Raw genomic sequence first — 19,057 nt, forward strand, 5'->3', positions numbered from 1 at the left:
GGCTTGTTCTATTCGGCTTTTAATTTCTGTGGTTGGATCCCAGCTCTCATTGATATTACTGCCGAGATACACGAATTTCTCTACTCTGTCCAGTGTGACATCTCCGACTTTTATACCGTCATCCTGTATATAATTTTGTTTGCTAACTATCATATATTTAGTTTTCTTAACGTTGAGTCCATATAACGTTGATCCATACTGATCACAAGTCTGATTTGTTTTTTTCATTAGATTTTGAAGGTCTTCTCTGCAATTAGCAAGCACTAAGGTATCGTCGGCATATCTAATATTGTTGACGGTTACTCCATTCACAATAATACCTTCGATTGTCTCCATTAAGGCTTCCTTAAATATTTCCTCCGAATATAAGTTAAAAAGTAAAGGCGACAATATACAGCCTTGTCTCACTCCTCTTTTTATATTTATTTCATCCGACAGTTCTTGTTCAACCTTTATTCTTGCCACTTGATGCCAGTATAGATTTGTAATTATTCGTAGATCTTTATCGTCCAATCCAGCTGATTCCAATATTTCTAGCATTTTGTTATGTCGGACCTTATCACAAGCCTTTTCAAAATCGATTGCACAAATGTACACATTTTGATTTATATCTCTGCATCTCTGTACTAGCACCTGTATACTAAACAAGGCTTCTCTTGTACCCAAGCCACTCCTAAACCCAAATTGAGTATTGCTAATTCTTTCCTCTAACAGCGTGTAAATTCTGCTGTGTATTACTCGCAGGGAGATCTTCAAAACGTGACTCATCAGACTTATTGTCCGATAATCATCGCATGTCTTTGGACGATGTTTCTTAGGTATTGTGACAAATTTCGACTTTAACCAATCAGTTGGTAATATCCCATTGTCATAAATTCTGTTAAAGATATTACACAGAGCTTTAATTCCATTTTCTGGCAAAAAATTTAGTATTTCAGCACTTACTTCATCGGGGAAAAGTGCTTTTTATCATTTTTTGCCGTTTGTATTAAACGTGTAACCTCACTTTCTGTTATAGATGGACCTGATATAGCAATCGGTGTATAGTGTTCTACTCTCTCATCTTCAAATAATTCAGAAAAATAGTTTTCCCATTCTTTTAACTGTTCATTGATGTTTAATATTCTGCAGGCCTCCAGGTAACAGACCTGCAGGAATACCTCAGAGAATTCTCCATACACAAAAAGAAGTTTTCTTGAGTCCTTGAGCCTCGAGGCCTGCCTTCGGTTTTTCCATTGCTGGTGGGGACACCTTTAGATTTTTACCTAATGGACTACCTAAGTCTGATGTCACAATGATGGGGCTTAGAAAACCTTTCCAAACAAATCTATTTTGTGTGTATTTGTTCCATAAGAAGTTGGAAATATTGTTTTTTTAATGGTGTAAAGAGTAAATAAGGACTTTTGGTTATGAAAATGTATTCTGTGCGATTGGTATTATTTGTTGTTCGTGAATTTGTAAGGTAAGAATATCAAATTATTAAGAAATTTACTCTTAATATTCATGTTTCAAGGTTAAGTATGTTATTGTTTGATTAAAACTTTAATTATTTTTTTACTGTATTTTAAGGTATTTTGTTGTTGTTTTTATTGAATCATTGAATCATTGAATTTATTTACGAAGTTGAAAATATTTATATTAATGTTTTATTCTATTTTCCTTGCCAGTGATTTTATCCTGTAAAAGACTAAAGATATTGTTTTTCTCGTAGTCTAAGTTGTAATATAGGTAATATTCTGTGGAAACCTTTCTATCAAATTTCCATAATAAGTGTTTTAAAAAAATATTTTTGAATGTCGTAATAGTTTTTGATTTTATTATTTTTTAGATCTGGACATATAATGGTTAGTACACACGTGTTAAAGATATCTAGTATTACTGAATTTTTCAGTAATAAGAAGCAAATTCCTACAGAAGCAAATACAAGAAAACGAATATATTAAATTTAGTCTTTTATAGGATAAAATCACTAGCACTTAAAAAAATAATAAAACAGTAATTGAAATATTTTTAACTTCGTAAATAAATTTAATGATTTATTGATTCATTTTGGAATAACCCCGATAAAAACAACACCAAAATACTTTGAAATACAGTAAAAAATAAATAAAGTTTTAATCAAACAATAACATAACCTTAAAACATGAACATTGATAATAAATATCTTAATACTTTGATATTCTTACCTCACAAATTCACGAACGATAAATAATTCCAATCGCATAGAACAAATGTTCATAACCAAAAGTCGTTTATATATTATATATTATATATAATATATATATATATATATATATATATATATATATATATATATATGTCGTGTATATATTATATATATATATATATATATATATATATATATATATATATATATATAATATATATATATATAATATTAAATATATATACAAAAGGAACATTTTTATTCTCGAGAGAGGAAGAGAGAGAAAATATATCTTCTGTCTCTCTCTTACACATTATCTTGCATATGTAATGATTTCACCGATTCACTCCCGTACAAATTTCTAACTTGGAGCGCGCGTATAGAAGTCTAACTTCAAAATTAGAAATATTTGGAAAGCTTTTTAAAATCCCCGCATATTGTGAGGTCAGAGCTTAGGTAGTCCATAGTGTTCAACTAAGAGAGTATAGTTACAATGTTGCTATTGTATTATAAGAAGATAAACAATATTCTACGTCGTAAATACCAAGCACACCAACCATTGCGTGCCCTATTGTGTGCGTGTATTCGGTGCTCCATCACATTCCTCGATATAACAGTAGTTTTCTTATCATTAATATCATTATTGATGATCTGCCGTTGTCACTATCCGCTGACAGATTATTATAAGTGGTCACAGTTGACATTGTCTGAATCTCTATAATAACAAAATATAAAGCAACTATTAAATTTCATTTCATATTTTAGATCAAAGGGTCTGCAGCTTCTATTCAATTGAATGAATTTCACGTGGATGAAACCATACCTGAGAAATTAATTGAAACAATTGAAATTTCCGAAATTCAAATAGGCCAATTTAAAAAATAATGCAGAAAGAACGAAGCAAAGTAATAAAGATGAGAGCTTTAGACAATAAAAAAATATATGATAAAAAATGTTATCCATAATTTTTTATATTTTATGATAAATACAGATTTTTTAATTCTAGCACTATTTACTTATGAATGTTTAATTATCCTTCGCGAAACTACCTACATTTTAAAGTTTTAAGATTGAATTTATAATTAAATCAACCTTACAAGAAGAGTGGTTGTTATTTTACTGGCAAAGTATATTATAATAATTATCAAATAACTAGTGCCGGAACTAGAAGATTTGTCAGGGGGGTAAGATCAGTTTACCGTCCCCTTTCCCGATCCACAACCCACCCGTCAAACACCATTAGGTATAATACCTCCCGAATAGATGGAAATAAGCAGTTGTATTGTAACTGGTTTTTGACGGTTTATGGGTGGCGTGTTTTATTTCTTGTTGCCTCCGGTCAGTCTTGCGCAAGGTTTAGAAGCGCGTGCTAACTGCAAATGATACTGAACTGAGTTTATTAGTCTAATTTATTAACTTTATTTATTATAAAATATTTTAACACTTAGTTTATTAAAGTCTTTATTTGTACAATATTACACTAATTTATTTCACACTATAATTATATAATTTATTTACAACATTTATTACAATTTATATTCCCGACAATACGCGCGTTACATTTCAAACTCGACTCGATATTATTATTCAGACTAAGGCCCATATTTATAGTCGGTACTCAAGTATCGGTCGATGCTTGAGGTCGACCTTGAGTCGCTTTTGTGTTTTATAAACGAATCTCAAGTACGAAATCGGGCTTGAGTACACAAAAATGACAGCTCGTGCTCAAGCATCGGATCGACCTGCCTTGAGCACGGGATCCTAACCTAACTTGTTTGTTTATTTTTATATTTTTTTCAATTCGCTTCCAATACAATATTTTATTTTTGTTTTTTGCGATGATTTATGGATATTGTTGTTCAACATCCAGGATAAAGTCATGGCAGCTTAATATTTGATCAAAGTTGATAAGAGTTAAAATGGAAACAGGACAAATTCCAGTATTATTAATAGGTGAATTATTATGAATAGTGAATATGCATGCAGCACAGGCACTATCTACTTACTCCAGTATTAAAGCAAGGTATTTATTGATAATAGGCTAAACAAAAAAATAGGTTATTTGATAGAGATATATTTTTAGCTAATGATCAACAAAATAGATATAATAGTGCACACATGTAGAAAATGTTACCAAAAGGCTATTTAGAACCTGGAAAATATGGTTTCCCTGTCTGCAATGAGGCCTACAAATGAAATTAAATACATATCTTGCAATAATAAGTGCTACAGTAGTACTCTGCAATATATCTTTACAGGAAAATATTGATAGTGATGATGATTTTCTAGAAAATACTGATGTGCCAGTAAATAGAAATGTTAATGATGTGGAACAAGGTTTAAATTTTAGGAGACTTTTATTCAACAATGTTATGCATGAGAATGTGAATATATTATTGAATACTTATATTATGTTAAATGTAATTCTTTTTTATTTTGTTTGTCAAAATGTATTTTTTATATGTAATTTAAAATAAATGAGAGTTATACTATACTCAAGTATATCTTTTAAGCAAGTATATCTTTATTGATTTCAAGTTGTCTCCCTCCTTTTAAATAAGTGTTTATTCCTTTCATAAAACCTTTCCTTATCAAATTTAAAATTAATTACACATTTAAAATATTAATATTCTTTATTTAAAAATATATTTATAAACCTTCACGATAAGTAAATTTGAAAGTAACAATTTATAAAACTAAAAAATGGAATAATATCATGCTTGTTAAATATAAAATAATATAATAATCGCTTTACAACCACCATAGTATACATTAAATAAAATGACCAAAAAATATACACACAACTAGTATTTACATTTAGAATTTTTAACAGTTTTCAATACAATACATACATTAAGTACAAAATAAGAATAGTTATATATAAATGATTGTTTTAAAAATCCATAACTATGGATTACTATTAACCTTTGGAATAATTCAAACCTTTTTTTGGCAAATGTTTTTTATTTGCAATTATAATAGCCATTACTTCATTGGTACCTAGTAGTGTTTATTATTATTACATATTGCCATAAGTACATTTAAGATTACTTACCATTTGAAGAACATTGACATTCTCTAGGAACAACAGGTGTCATATTACAAGTATTACTTGAAATTATTATTAAATGTACAGGTAAGATTTATCAAAATTATCATACATAACAACTCTTTATTTTGAACTGGAAAAGCAATGGAGGAAGTCAGATACTTCTGATGTTATTGTAATTACACTAACATGTCCTCCTAGCTGGTGGGCATCCTTTTGTCCTGCAATTATACTAAGTGTGAGTATATAGTAAATTTACCTCTTCCAAATACTGTGCTGTCCCAGGGACAGTCGATGCTTACATATCTATATGTCGGGAACAGCAACTTTCACAAACTCCAGCACTACATCAGGCTTTGGTTTTTTCAAAGGGTCATCACCTGTAGCCAGCATGCTGTTGTTTCTCTGCATTTTCTACGACAAAAACTTTGCTTAAATAAATAAAAGTATTTTACCTCTGTTTCAATTTGTTTTACATTTTTCGTAGCTGTTCTGAAGTCCTTAATATATCTGCCTCAGGCTGGCAGTTATATAATAGGCTGTATTTGTACTCACAACCCTTATTTTTTCATTAAGGAAGCACTGTCTATCCTTTTATTCTCTACAGTATTATTTTCTTTACCAGCTGGATTATAAACACCTTTCCTTTTGTTGAATAAACTGCATATTTAGTACAATTTCCGCTCATCTAAAAATGCACATAACTGAAATTTATTCCCTCGAATGCATATTTTTTATAATATATTACATATCTTAAAATAATTTATTAAAAATTAATTTTTTTTAATACACAACATGCCTCTTCTTCAATAAAGTTAAATTTGGCGCTAAAAATCGTTTAGTGACAATGATAATAATTGACAGAATCTTCTTTTTGTTGGATGTTACCAATCAAATTTACTTAAAATCCCTAATTTTCGTGCTTGAGATCAATCTTGTACGAGAATACCCGAAGTATCGTTTATAGAACACAACAAATACTTGAGCATGACTTTGACGTAAGTTCGACTTGGCGGAGCACGTGCTCAAGCACGAGCTTGAGTACCGACTATAAATACGGGGCTAACTCACACAATGAAAATTCTTACATATATATTTATTAACCGTTGTTCTGGAGTCCCTTCGAAGCGGACGGATGTTGACCTGTGCTGACCCCTGAACTCTCTCGAACAGCAAAGAAGGCCGGTTTTATCGTAGGGGAAACTACTAGAAAATTCTTATTAGAATAATAACATGTTTACAGGTTAAATATGAGTCATATTTATCGTAACAATATAAAGAAACCGACGATAAGCTACGAATTTAACTATAAATGTCAAGTCGACATGCGCCACAAGTGATCGATATTGTATGTTAATTAGAGTTGCTCAGGCAGACGAAAACTTAAAACCTAAAACCTAAAAAAATTAGTCGAACACCAGCAACATGCTGAAATGGCTTATAATTCAAGAAAGGCGGGCGAAGAAACTCACGTCAAGACCCGTCGAAGTTAGTATATAGCTTTGACCTTCGGCCGTTCCTCCAAACTCCGAATCTATAGACATCGGTTGCTTTTTACAAAAGGCAATTGTGGACATATAACCTTACCCCCTACATATGCAAAGAGTAACAAGCTTTCTGTTATATGTGTTTAAGCAAACACGTTAAACAGCTTTCATCCACGACAAAAACAATTACATTTTATTCCGATATATGTGCTGGACAAAACAAAAATTGTTATGTATCCATTATGTTCATGCTTGCGTTAAAAGAACATTCAGGTCTTGAACACATTGATCATAAATTCTTAACTCCCGGTCACACGCATATGGAGTGTGACAGCGACCACTCGATTATTGAAAAAAAAAACGATATCCTTGTCCCATTGAACATCCAAGATATTGGATGAATCTCGTGAGGCTTTGTGGTTTTAAAAAACCCTTTGACGTTATTGAAATGGACATAAATGGACAGATATTTTGTCAGATGCATCTGACCAAGAAGATAACAATAGTTAGTTACTATTAAATTAGATATGTTTTGTTTACCTAGACTTTAATAAAAAATGTTTGTGAAAAGAGGTATATGTTCTATTTTTTTTTCAAAAAATATTCGATATACACCATATTTACTTATTATTACGTTAAAATTAAGTTATACACAGAAGCTATTACACATTTTGTTTAAAAATTAAATAGTATCTATTGTATTGTCGTCGCATAAATCACAAAAACCCGTTTTCCCAAAATTATATTTTATATATATATATATATATATATATATATATATATATATATATATATATATATATATATATATATATATATATATATATATATATATATATATATATATATATATATATATACCTATATATATATATATATATATATATATATATATATATATATATATATATATATATATATATATATATATATATATATATATATATATATATATATATATATATATATATATATATATATATATATATATATATATATATATATATATATATATATATATATATATATATCCCTTTCTCCACCAGCCATTTTGTTAATTATACAAACCCTACAAAAGATTTCCTTTTCCTATCTATTATATTAGTTTTTATCATTTTTTATCTAAAAATAAGTTCTTTTCATTTTTGTGTCGGCTAGCGACATGCCCAAAAATAGTTAATTAATTGTAAATTAATTAATTGGCCTATACAAAAAAACTGGACCCATTAGAATTATTATCTACAAATGACCTACAGTTGATTGTATATTCTCATTATTTGTATCCGAATATTTGTCGGTATACCCCATGGAGATATCGGCACAGTATATTGCTTTAAAAAGAACTCTTTTAAGCAATAAATTGTGTTATCAGATTAAGAGAATTGTTGCTAAATATTTTTGAAAACCTATATCCAAAGAATATAGACGCTTATAAGCTATAAGCGTCTATATTCTTTGCTATATCTGTTAATCTGTCGTTGACAGGCAACCAGTTATACGTTCCAGCAATAAGCATTATTATCTATAATAATGATAATAATCATAGTTATTAGTATACCGGGTATATATATATATACCTAATATGACTAATATATATATAATACCGGGTATATATATATATATTAGTCATTACAACAATCACGATCTTTAAATGATCTCATCTCCTACCCACAAATAATGATTAATTTTTTACGTATTGTTAAATACACAAAGCTTTTCAATAACATCAGGTCAGAAGGGTCTCAGAGGAATTAAAGTTCTGTTGCGTCATCCAACAAATGATGTTAGGAAAAATTTTCGAGTTTGAATATAACTTATTTTATGTTAAAATATAATGCTCTTTCAATTTTTTCATAGTAATTTTACAACACTTAAAATATATAACGAAAAAGTTGGTCTATTTGATGACATCACAAGATATATTTTAGGTAATGTATTTAAAAATGCCTAAACTCACTTGTTGATATTGAATGTGAAAAAATTAAGCAACATTGTTAGCGAAATGATTTTTATCGTATATAATGCGAAATATAGCTGTTTTTATTACACTTCTACATAAGAATGTCAAAAGATAAATTAATCAGTTTGATTTTAAAATTCCCGCAAAAATTAATTTGACATAACGGAAGTAGAGCATCATCCATTTTCTTTTCAACTTCACCGGTCAAAAACGGGGCACATGTGCTTTGTTAACAATTTTTAGATAAAACTAATTATCGAATAATTAAAAGAACAGTAAACCTAAACCGGTAGAAGTTCTTTAAAATAACAAAAATGAACAGCGAAAAGTTAAAAAAGATGCAATCACAAGTCCGTATCGGAGGAAAGGGCACACCAAGGCGTAAGAAGAAGGTTGTACACTCTACACAAGCAACTGATGACAAAAAGTTACAGTCGTCCCTTAAAAAATTATCAGTAAATACTATTCCAGGCATTGAAGAAGTAAATATGATCAAAGAAGATGGCACGGTAATTCACTTTAATAATCCTAAGACTCAAGCATCATTGGCGGCAAATACTTTTGCTATCACTGGACATGGAGAGAATAAACAGATCACTGATATGTTACCGGGTATATTAAGTCAGTTGGGACCTGAAGGTATCACCCAGCTCAAGAGACTAGCAAATACAGTTGCAAATGCAGGTAGGTGATTACATGTACTATAAAATTAATTGGCCCCATTAATATAACGTTTCAAATATTTACTTTTCAATTTAACTAGTGTATCTGTAAAATTCATCATTTTGCTTAATGGAATATAGTTTTTGAAAAACGTGCACACTGCTGTAAAGCTATGCAGTATTAAGTATATACTTTTTTTTCACTGCAGGCATAATACATGGTAAATTATCAAACAAAGCATATTTTTTCATTATCAATATGCATTTTGATGAAGTTTCAATACATTGCAGAGTACCAGTTCCAACAGAATAGAGTCAGTCTTTTGCAGTCTATTTTTATCTTAGAATTTTGGTTACTTTTGAACTGTAATAATGTATTGATATCTATTAATGTTGCAAATAAACCTAGAATATAGAAATTATTTTTGTACTCTTATATTACTTATATCATACTGAAATTTATGAGATCTTGTCAATGGTACTTAAGAAGTAAATTTAGTAATTTGATAATTACAATCACTAAACTGAATATTGTTATTTTATATAATTCATATCTTAATATAACTAATATTAAGTAGAGGTTCTTTATGTAGTGTTTATAATGTTCATAAAATGGTTTTGCGATTCGACTGATTATTTATATCTACTTATTTTCATCTAATTACATATAGTTTTTATATATCATTTGCAAACGATACAATTATTGGTATATCTGGAAAAATTATAATCATTGATCAGTAAAGTCATTGCACTGTTTGTCTTCATTCAATTAGAATATTAATTCTTCTTATTGGCTTATGAATGAATATGTACTAATCCTACAAAATTAAATGCTAAGGTAATGCTTAGTCATTATAATTTCTTTTGAAAATAACAATATTACTAATTTCGGGGAATGCAAATGAATTTAAAATTTGAATAACTAGCAAAAATGAGTTGTAAAAAAATGAAGACGCAAAAGTTGATAAGTCCAATTGCACCAATTTTGAGAAACTAGTTCTTTTGCTCTTTGAAGTAACCGAATTTTTTATATAGATAAATATCTTTAAAATGTTCATTATTTTACTTAGTTCATATAATAATTAGCCGTACATTAAATTTTTTTAACAGCCCTAAAAAACCATATTAATTTTTACACAACTTGCTTAAATTTTATGGACTTTTGTTTAAAGAAGTTAAAGTAAATATTGGGTTTTGATTGATTTTAAATTCATAACTTCAACAGAAAACATTTAGTAAGAATAAAGAACATTAATAAATACCTCTCAGCTTGTTCTTGTTTACACTTAGTAATTTTTTTTACTGCTTTCCCCCACTAAAATCAAGTCTTCATTATAACCATCTATTTTATGTGAACCACAAAACTTTGTGTGCCATCTCTACCTTACACTAAATAATAACCCAAAACTAATAAGGAAATACTGTAGTGATATCCTGATAGCACCCATATGACATTAACAGGAATTATCAAGTTTTGCTTTAACTTACCTATATAAAAAATTTATTAAAATCCTTTGTAAAAGGTATATATTTAAAAACTCAAACGGGCTATGTTAGACAAAACGTTTTCGGACATTTTGTCTAACATAGCCTGTTTGGGTTTTTAAATATATACCTTTTACAAAGGATTTTAATAAATTTTTTAATATATGGTATACAGCCAACTACAGGAACGTAGATTCCTTGTGGGTTTTTACCTATATAAGTGCTATATTATGGAAATAATCACATTCTTTAATACACAACTTTAGTACGAGTTTTGATGAAAATATCAATAGAAATTTGCTTTTGGATGCCAAATCCATGCCTGACTCAAAAATGGCAAAATTTGGGCTTATCAATGTTTGCATGAATGCTCTTAAAATAGGAAATTCCTATTATGAATCACTGTTCCTCATATTTAATTGTTTCATATATTCTAATGTTGATAGATAAGTGGTTTAATTTCATTGTTATAGGTTCTGTAAATAGGAAAAGATATAATTTTTTTGCCAATAATGTCATAAATAATGTTAAATTATTGGATGGTAGAAAATACTGCGTAAAGGAAATAAACCTGATGCAACCTAAATCTTTGATAATAAATCTTTTTTTCTCATCTATTTAACAGTATGTGTTCAATTCATATTGCAAAAATAAAAGTTCGAAATATCAATTCAAGCTAGTTATGTATCATCGAAAAGGTGAAAGTAATATTTTTATTTCTTTTGCATATATACTTGTAGAATATAATATTTCTTAGTTGTACACCATAAAATAGAGTAATGTATATGGGAATGTACATGAATAATCATTGTTATGTGCAAATTTTACTTAAATAAGGATCTCAAACAAATCTGGACAAAAAGTTGTTCTAATGATATGATATATTGTTATTGGAAGGTTAATACTCAATAAAAATATTTTTCAAGGTGGAGTGTTTAGGGAACCAGTTTATTTAATTACAATATTATCAGACAGATATATTTTTGTATTTTTACATGTGAATACTTTCATTTTAATTGCATATTCTTTATTTCCATAAATACAATACTTTGCATAAGGTTAAGTGATAATAACCTACCACTTCATAAAGCAATGTCTACTTTTTCATTCTATTATATATAATGCTTTTGATTGATAAACAAACTTTAACCTTTTTTGTGTTTCATGCTTTTGTAGTTTGTGATATAATTTTCCCATTTTTATAAACTTTTATTTTATTACAATTTGAAAGACAATTCATATCAAAATAAAGCTATTTCATAAATTGATCCACAATCTTATCATATTGTTTGTGCAATGCCCATACAACAGATAAATACAGGAAAATATGTTTGTTTTTGTCGCTTCCTTATTCATGATAATAAGCCATAGAGTGACTGGCAAACAGTTGGTTTTTCTGAACTTCTAGAATAATAAAGATATTTCACTTAAGACCAATATTATGTATCAGGTGTTTTCTTACCTAGCACCTGGAGGTGCACTCTGTAGGCACATTATTTCTAAATGAAGTTGATATCAAACACTAAGCAAGCACCCTGATAAAAGTTTTTATCATCACCTACCATACATAAGAACACTCCATAATGTCTCAATATTATACTATAGTTAATATCTAATGCTGACTGAACCTGAACCTCTGCGAATAAAAAAAATATTATTAAAACATATACAGCATAATATATGTAGCATTTTTGTTGGAACACTTAATGTCAATAACATTGGCTATACATTTTGTTGTGAGTACTTACAAATAATAATGTGGGTAAAAGCACATTAGTTTAGTTATTTCAATTCTTCCTAGCACAACTATACTTAAAATCTTAAATAATCATGAAATATAGAAAAAAGAATTTAACAGTGAATCTACAGCTTGAAAACTGATAATGAATTAGATAAGGAGTGTTTGAGATAGAAAAATATCGAAAAAAAATTTGGTTTAGGTTCACCTGTAACAGAGAAGAAAGATTATGGTGATTAGAATGATATGTAAAGCTCATTTGGGCTCACTTTCTTGATATATTTTCTCATTTGCTGCTTTATTTCAAATATAATATTGAATTCAACTTGTTTTGTACTGCACATGTTATATGCACCGTTTGGTTTATATTTGGTAGTAAATCTTTAGTTTAAGCACAGCACATAGTCACATTTTGCTACTTGTTTGTTTCATTAGAGTTTATTAAGTAGAAGGTTACCTAAAAAGCTCATTGAATTTATGTAATATGCAGAAGTACTGTTTAGGTATTTAATATATTATAATAATATAATATAATAATTTAATATATTAATTTTTATAAAACACATGTTTGCATTATATATTAATATAGTATATTGATCACAGGTGGTGTTGGAAAGATCGTTCCTGAAGATGAGGAAGATGTGCCAGATCTAGTAGAAAATTTCGATGAGGCGTCAAAAGGGGAAGTCACTAAGAAAGAGGGCGAAGAAAAACCAAAAGAAAACTAATATAATGATCAAGAAACATTTACTTTTAGTAAACGAAACTTTTTTTGACACATTTTCTTGGTCTCGATTATTTGTTTTTAAATTGAAGACAACATTTTTTTGATATGAGTTGAAATCATAAAATCTAACCCAATGATTTTTTGTTGATATTTGGGCATATGTATAGGATATTTCATAGGAAATACATAAATATTCTAATATGTGATGTTTTATTTTAAATAAAACGAACTTTTTCTGGACAAGTTTAATTTTTGTGTTAGCTTTTATATTTCAATAATACATTACTTAAATGAATATACTAAATTACTAAACAAAAATAAAGTGTATTTATGCTATAGCCTTATAATATTAACTTACAGGCAAGCTGTTTTCTTCATTAGTTTATTAAATTTTTTTCCACATTTTTATTTTTTTATTACATTATAAATTTATAGAAATCACATGATTGCATAATTTTATTAAAATATTTTATGGTGATATATTTTTATTAACAAATCACAGGGTTTTTTGAATTTTCTGTTTATTGAAAAGTACAAAAATGAATGATGAATTAAAAAAAGTCCTTAACCCTTAGTCTCCCATGACGTTTAGATTTCTTTTACAGTTACTTGCCTTATTTTATTGGTCATACATTTTTACAATAAGCTAAAAGCGTTGTTTATTGCGAACGATCCTTTAGAGTACTTACAAATCGTATTGTGTATTTAAAATGGAATCGTTCGAATAACATTCGAAATTTTAAACATCAGCCGAAAACTATGGTTGTGAGTGCAATTTTATGTGGTAAGTATTTTTAAATTTATTTAAACAGATCGTGAAATTAGAATCTGACTATTATTCACAATCAATGTTTATAATTTTTAGAATAAATAAAAATTAAAAATTTTACTGGAATCGGTTTGTTTTTATTTAAATAACTGTATTTTGGACTGATCCTTAGAAAGTGCCGTCGGGAAAACTAGCGGTCGTATATTATTTACCCTTGTTGTCGCATTCATTACAAAGAATAAATGGATTCAATTTTATCAAATAAATGATCAGTGTCGTTTATTTTGGACCCTGCTTGAAATTGCTATGTCAATAGCTTTGTAGTGTCAAAACACTTTTTGGACATGGAAGAGTGTATCAATGATATACTATTTCGTCGAGAGATGGTCATGGGACTTATCAAATCTTCTCCATTACATAAAATGCCAAAGAGAATGAAAAGAAAAAGATACGGATACAGTATACCAGTTAGCATAAGGCTTGAAAATCTTGGTCGTCATTGGATGCAATATGATGACCATCGTGCAAGGTGTGAAATATGCAGTTCTAAAGGAATGCAATCAAAACCTTATTCATTTTGTTCTGCATGCAAAGTTCATTTACATATGTAGTAATGGGAAAAAGAATTGGTTTGAGGAATACCATAACGTTAGTTTGTAATTTGTAATTTAGTCGTAGAATAAACTGACGATACTTATAAGTACCAGTAAAAAATAAAGCATTTGTGTTATTAATTTTGCAATAATTATTTTTTTATATAATAAGAACATGTATTTAACAGAAAATTCTCAAATTCGATCTATTTCAATGCTTGAGATATAAGAGTACCAGAATTTAGTGGTACTTAAAAGTACCGTCGGGAGACTAAGGGTTAAATAATGAAAAATAACCAGCTTCATTATGAAGCTGAAATAAATATTTAAAAAATTAATCTAATGCAACTAAGGAAAATAAAGAAATCTAAAATTTAGAGTGTTTGTGATACACCCTTAAAACATAGGGGAGGACGAAATCCCACATCATATTCAGCACACACATTTAGTCAACCTTTTTTTTTATTGTCTAAGGGAGCATACAAAAGATCACTCGGCTATAAATGATATACATATCTCAAATAATATCAGTGTGAGATTCTTAATTGCTATTTCAGATTTTCATGTTTAATTAACAAATCTACAGTTAATGACATAGCTGCAGACTCTGTGTTTTTTCAGTTGATCCATGAGTGTTCATTTGGGTGTATCACATGTCCTTATACGCATAGGACTGATCCTATTGGCCATTGGGATACGCCATGTCAGTGATGAGAATTTTCCCACCCAGTCTGTAGTGCGTGGAGTAGTGGAGAGCAAGAGGAGACGTGGTTTAGATCTATATATACCTCTTGACCTTGGCTACAAATTTCAAACAGCTACAATCTTAATCTTCAAATAACTTATTAAAAAAAATTGCTCGCGCTGAAAAAATTTTGGATAAAAAATTAAGCAGAGTGAATTTTAAGATTTTGTTAAAACTTGGAAAGTGTGTCGGATAGCTATGAAACTTTGCATTGGGGATAAGGGGATGATTTTCTATCCTGCGCCAAATTTTTTTATGATGTTCTACTAAAACTTTAGACTGTTTCAAAAAGTTGCTGAAATTAAAAACACTGATTAAATATGCAGCGTACCAAGTTGGGAGGTAGTTGACTATGCCTAATTGATGCTCTGATAAATAGCAACACTATTAAACAAATCCAGATACAAGGTCCAGACTTCTGTCTTGGTTAGGGTTTGTCACGAGCTATACTACAAGTAATTAACGAGGCAGATATACGGAAGAAAAGGAAAGAGAATACAGTTTTGGACACAAACCTATTTTTGAAAGGAACAGTAAAACCTAGTAGAGAGAAAAACGGTAAACAAATGAATGGAGAACGATAAATATGAATATACGCGGTATATACTGCACATTAAGGGTAAGGTGTCAAATTGATAAATATGGACTCACCCGGTATCATCATTAGTTGGTGCTACGGCCCTTCGTAAGACTCAAAACATTCTTTCGTCCTTCGCTACCAAGTGTCTGTCTTCTACATCCCCTTACTCCGATCTTCCTTAAAGCATCCTACACATCGTCCAGATATCTGAGTTTAGGTCGCCCCTTCTTCCGACCGGCCTATTTAGTATGATTATTTTAGCAGTATCACTTTCATATATCTGCGTAACGTGGTCCCCCCATCTTAAGCGATTTATTTTAATGGTTTTCACGATATCTGCATCACCAAAAAGTCTATGGAGTTCGATATTATATCACCTTCACAGACCCTGTTCGTTAACTTCGCCATCTATGGTCAACAATACTTTTCTTTCAAAGATTCGTAGTAACTCTTTTTCTTGAGTGGTCATTGCCCATGTTTCCGATATGTAAGTGAGCACTAGGCGTATTATTTTTTTATAAAGTATGCCCTTTGTTGCTCTTGACATACTTTTCGCTTTTAGTTGAGGGTCTAGGGCAAAATAACAGTGGTTATTAGTAAGTATATACGTGGCTCGCATATTCTTTTTGCTATTTCTTTGGATGTGTTGTTTTTGCAGTCTACCAGTGATCCTAAGTAGCAAAATTCTTCCATCATTTCTATAGTTTCATCTTACACTTCGTATTACAAGTTATTTTGTTGCACTCTTGATATAGCCGGCATATATTTGGTTTTCTGGGTTGAATCAAAAGTCTGTTTTCAACGGCGTTTTTGACACGTGTGAAAGTTTCATTTCGGGATCTTCCAGTGATTACGATATCATCAGCATATGCCAATATTTGTATACTACTGGTATATATTGTACCTTTTAAGTTTATTCCCGAATCTATCATAATTTTTTCTAACGCTAGGTTGAACAGCATGCATGATAGCGTATCTCCCTGGCGCAGTCCTCTGTTGGTTGTAAATGGTTCTGAAATATCCCCTTGTATCCGCACTTTACACATTCAACTTTCCTCATTGTCAATTTAGTTAATTCTACCAATCCTTTTGGTATTCCAAATTCAATCATAGCCGAATATAATTGGGTTCTTGTCAACAGTATCGTACATTGCCTTAAAATCTATGAATATGTCATGGCACTCTATGTTATACTCGGTCATTTTTTCTAATATTTTTCTGATGGCTGATATGTGATCAATGGTAGATCTGTTTTTTCAAAAAGCCTCTTTGGTAGGATTCTATTACATTGTCAGTATATTGTGCCAGTTGTTCCTAAATTATCAGGGACAAAATTTTGTATACCTTATTAAGAAGAGAAATCCCTCTAAAGTTGGAGCAGTCAAGCATATTTCCTTCTTTGTGTATAGAGCATATAATTCCAGTATTCCAATCTTCTGGTAAAACGCGTTCTTGCCATATCTGTATTAATATCGTAACATGGGTGTCGCCAGATGGGTATACGAGTCATCAAATCGACACCAAATTTTTTGATTGATGCTACAGTTACAGAGAAGCAAATATGAACTTGGGTCATCATCTTAATATAGCGAAAATACGGGCAAGAATATCAGAAGTTAGAAAAGAGAAATGGACAAAGCAAATAAGATATAACGTTAATGAACTTAGAGATCCTAGTAAGGTCGATGACTTTTCGACCTGGACAGACGGCTAACAGAACTCCTTAAAAATGTACTTGCCAATATAAACGAACAGTGGGACAAAATAGGAAATCTAATGCAATCGACAGCACAGGAAGTAGTTGGTATGGAGCAACAGATAAGAAGGAGAAATAAGTGTTATGATGGAGAATGCGGAGAGGAAACCAGAATTAAAAACGAAGCCTACAGAAAAACTCAAACACGTAGGACAAGATCAGCAACGAAGGACTATAAGGACAAGAAACAGATAGAAAAATACATACTTAGAGCGAAGAATAGAACTTTTTATGATAATAACATTAGGAAATTCTATAGAAAGTCCACAAGGAATCTACGTTCCTGTATTTGGCTGTATACCATATATTAAAAAATTTATTAAAATCCTTTGTAAAAGGTATATATTTAAAAACCCAAACGGGCTGTGTTAGACAGAACGTTTTCGGAATACATCATTCCATCATCGGTGTCTAGGAGTACATGAATGTAGCCACTAAATATATGGGTAAAAACCCGTTAACAAATAATTAGTTACATTTGTTCGACATTATATCTTATAAATACTTATGATGTTAAAGTTATTCTATAGAAAGGTTAATCACATAAAAAAGATACCAACCTAGAACAACACAATTTAAAAAGAAACATTGCGATCCCATCACAAAGAAGAAATATTAATCCAATGGAGAGAAGTTTTCAGTTAACTTAGAGTGAGTAGTGAAGATGGAAGTTGTTCAATCTCGTTCTTCTTCTAGTGCCGTTTCCACTAATGAAGGTTGGCTATAACCATTGCAAATTCGTCTCTATCTTCTGCCTTTTTTAAGAGCGTCTGTGTGTTTAACCCGGTCCAGTCGCGAATGTTTTTCAGCCATGATATTTGTAGTCTACCAGGACCCCTTTTTCCTTCTATTTTACCCTTCATAATCCGCTGCAACAACTCGTACTTATCATTTCTAAGTATGTGCCCCAAATATGCTGTCTTTCGCCATTTAATGGTGGTCGAAAGTTCTCTGTCTCTTCCCATTCTGTGCAACACCATTTCGTTCGTAATATGATCGGTCCATGGTATCTTCAAAATTCTCCTAAAAAGCCACATCTCAAAAGCTTCCAGTTTTCTCATTAAGTCAACATTAACAGTCCAGGCTTCGACACCATAAAGAAGAATAGAGTGGATATAACATTTTACTATCTGATATCGGATTTGCAGATTGAGTCTTTGGTTACTCAGAAATTTCCATATCTATCAGGCTGCTCTTGATTCAGATCTTCCGTAATCCAGACTCCTAAGTATTTCATTTTGTCCTCTTGCTCAATATCTTCATTTTTTATCTGGATCCTTGTAATGACTTTGCCCGTCTTACTGATAACCATCGTTTTTGTTTTCTTTATGTTTATTGT

At 30.1% G+C, this 19,057-nt stretch overlaps 2 protein-coding genes and 1 long non-coding RNA gene across 4 annotated transcripts in view; 2 read left to right on the forward strand and 1 right to left on the reverse strand.

Moving 5' to 3' along the window:
• Nucleotides 1–3,141, forward strand: part of LOC140433435 (uncharacterized) — a 67,001-nt gene extending 63,860 nt beyond the window's left edge. The window contains exon 11 of the mRNA XM_072521440.1: nt 2,933–3,141. Coding sequence (XP_072377541.1) covers nt 2,933–3,052 — 120 coding nt within the window. The 3' untranslated portion in view covers nt 3,053–3,141. The remainder of the gene's footprint in view (nt 1–2,932) is intronic.
• A 1,861-nt stretch (nt 3,142–5,002) lies between these two features.
• Nucleotides 5,003–6,280, reverse strand: LOC140433436 (uncharacterized). 2 transcript variants are annotated; one of them, XR_011949965.1, is made up of 4 exons: nt 5,965–6,280; nt 5,693–5,904; nt 5,519–5,630; nt 5,003–5,437 (listed from the first exon to the last, which is right to left on the reverse strand). It is a non-coding gene; the product is annotated as an uncharacterized lncRNA (long non-coding RNA). The 2 variants fall into 2 exon arrangements; XR_011949964.1 differs by having other exon boundaries at nt 5,008–5,437; nt 5,693–6,280.
• Nucleotides 6,281–8,840: 2,560 nt separating this feature from the next.
• bic (bicaudal) lies at nt 8,841–13,476 on the forward strand. Its single transcript, XM_072523418.1, has 2 exons — nt 8,841–9,347; nt 13,152–13,476. The coding sequence occupies exons 1-2, from the start codon at nt 8,978–8,980 to the stop codon at nt 13,274–13,276; spliced, it is 495 nt and encodes a 164-aa protein (XP_072379519.1). The 5' UTR covers nt 8,841–8,977; the 3' UTR covers nt 13,277–13,476.
• Nucleotides 13,477–19,057: the final 5,581 nt, after the last annotated feature.

Source organism: Diabrotica undecimpunctata, chromosome 2, assembly GCF_040954645.1.
Source record: "Diabrotica undecimpunctata isolate CICGRU chromosome 2, icDiaUnde3, whole genome shotgun sequence".
In the NCBI taxonomy this organism is placed as follows: domain Eukaryota; kingdom Metazoa; phylum Arthropoda; class Insecta; order Coleoptera; family Chrysomelidae; genus Diabrotica; species Diabrotica undecimpunctata.

Bases quoted from the DNA above. Each gene is read 5' to 3' on its own strand.
- bic (XM_072523418.1), top strand. From the start codon at position 8,978: ATGAACAGCGAAAAGTTAAAAAAGATGCAATCACAAGTCCGTATCGGA. The intron at 9,348-13,151 runs GTAGGTGATTAC...TATTGATCACAG, and splicing joins AAATACAGTTGCAAATGCAG to GTGGTGTTGGAAAGATCGTT.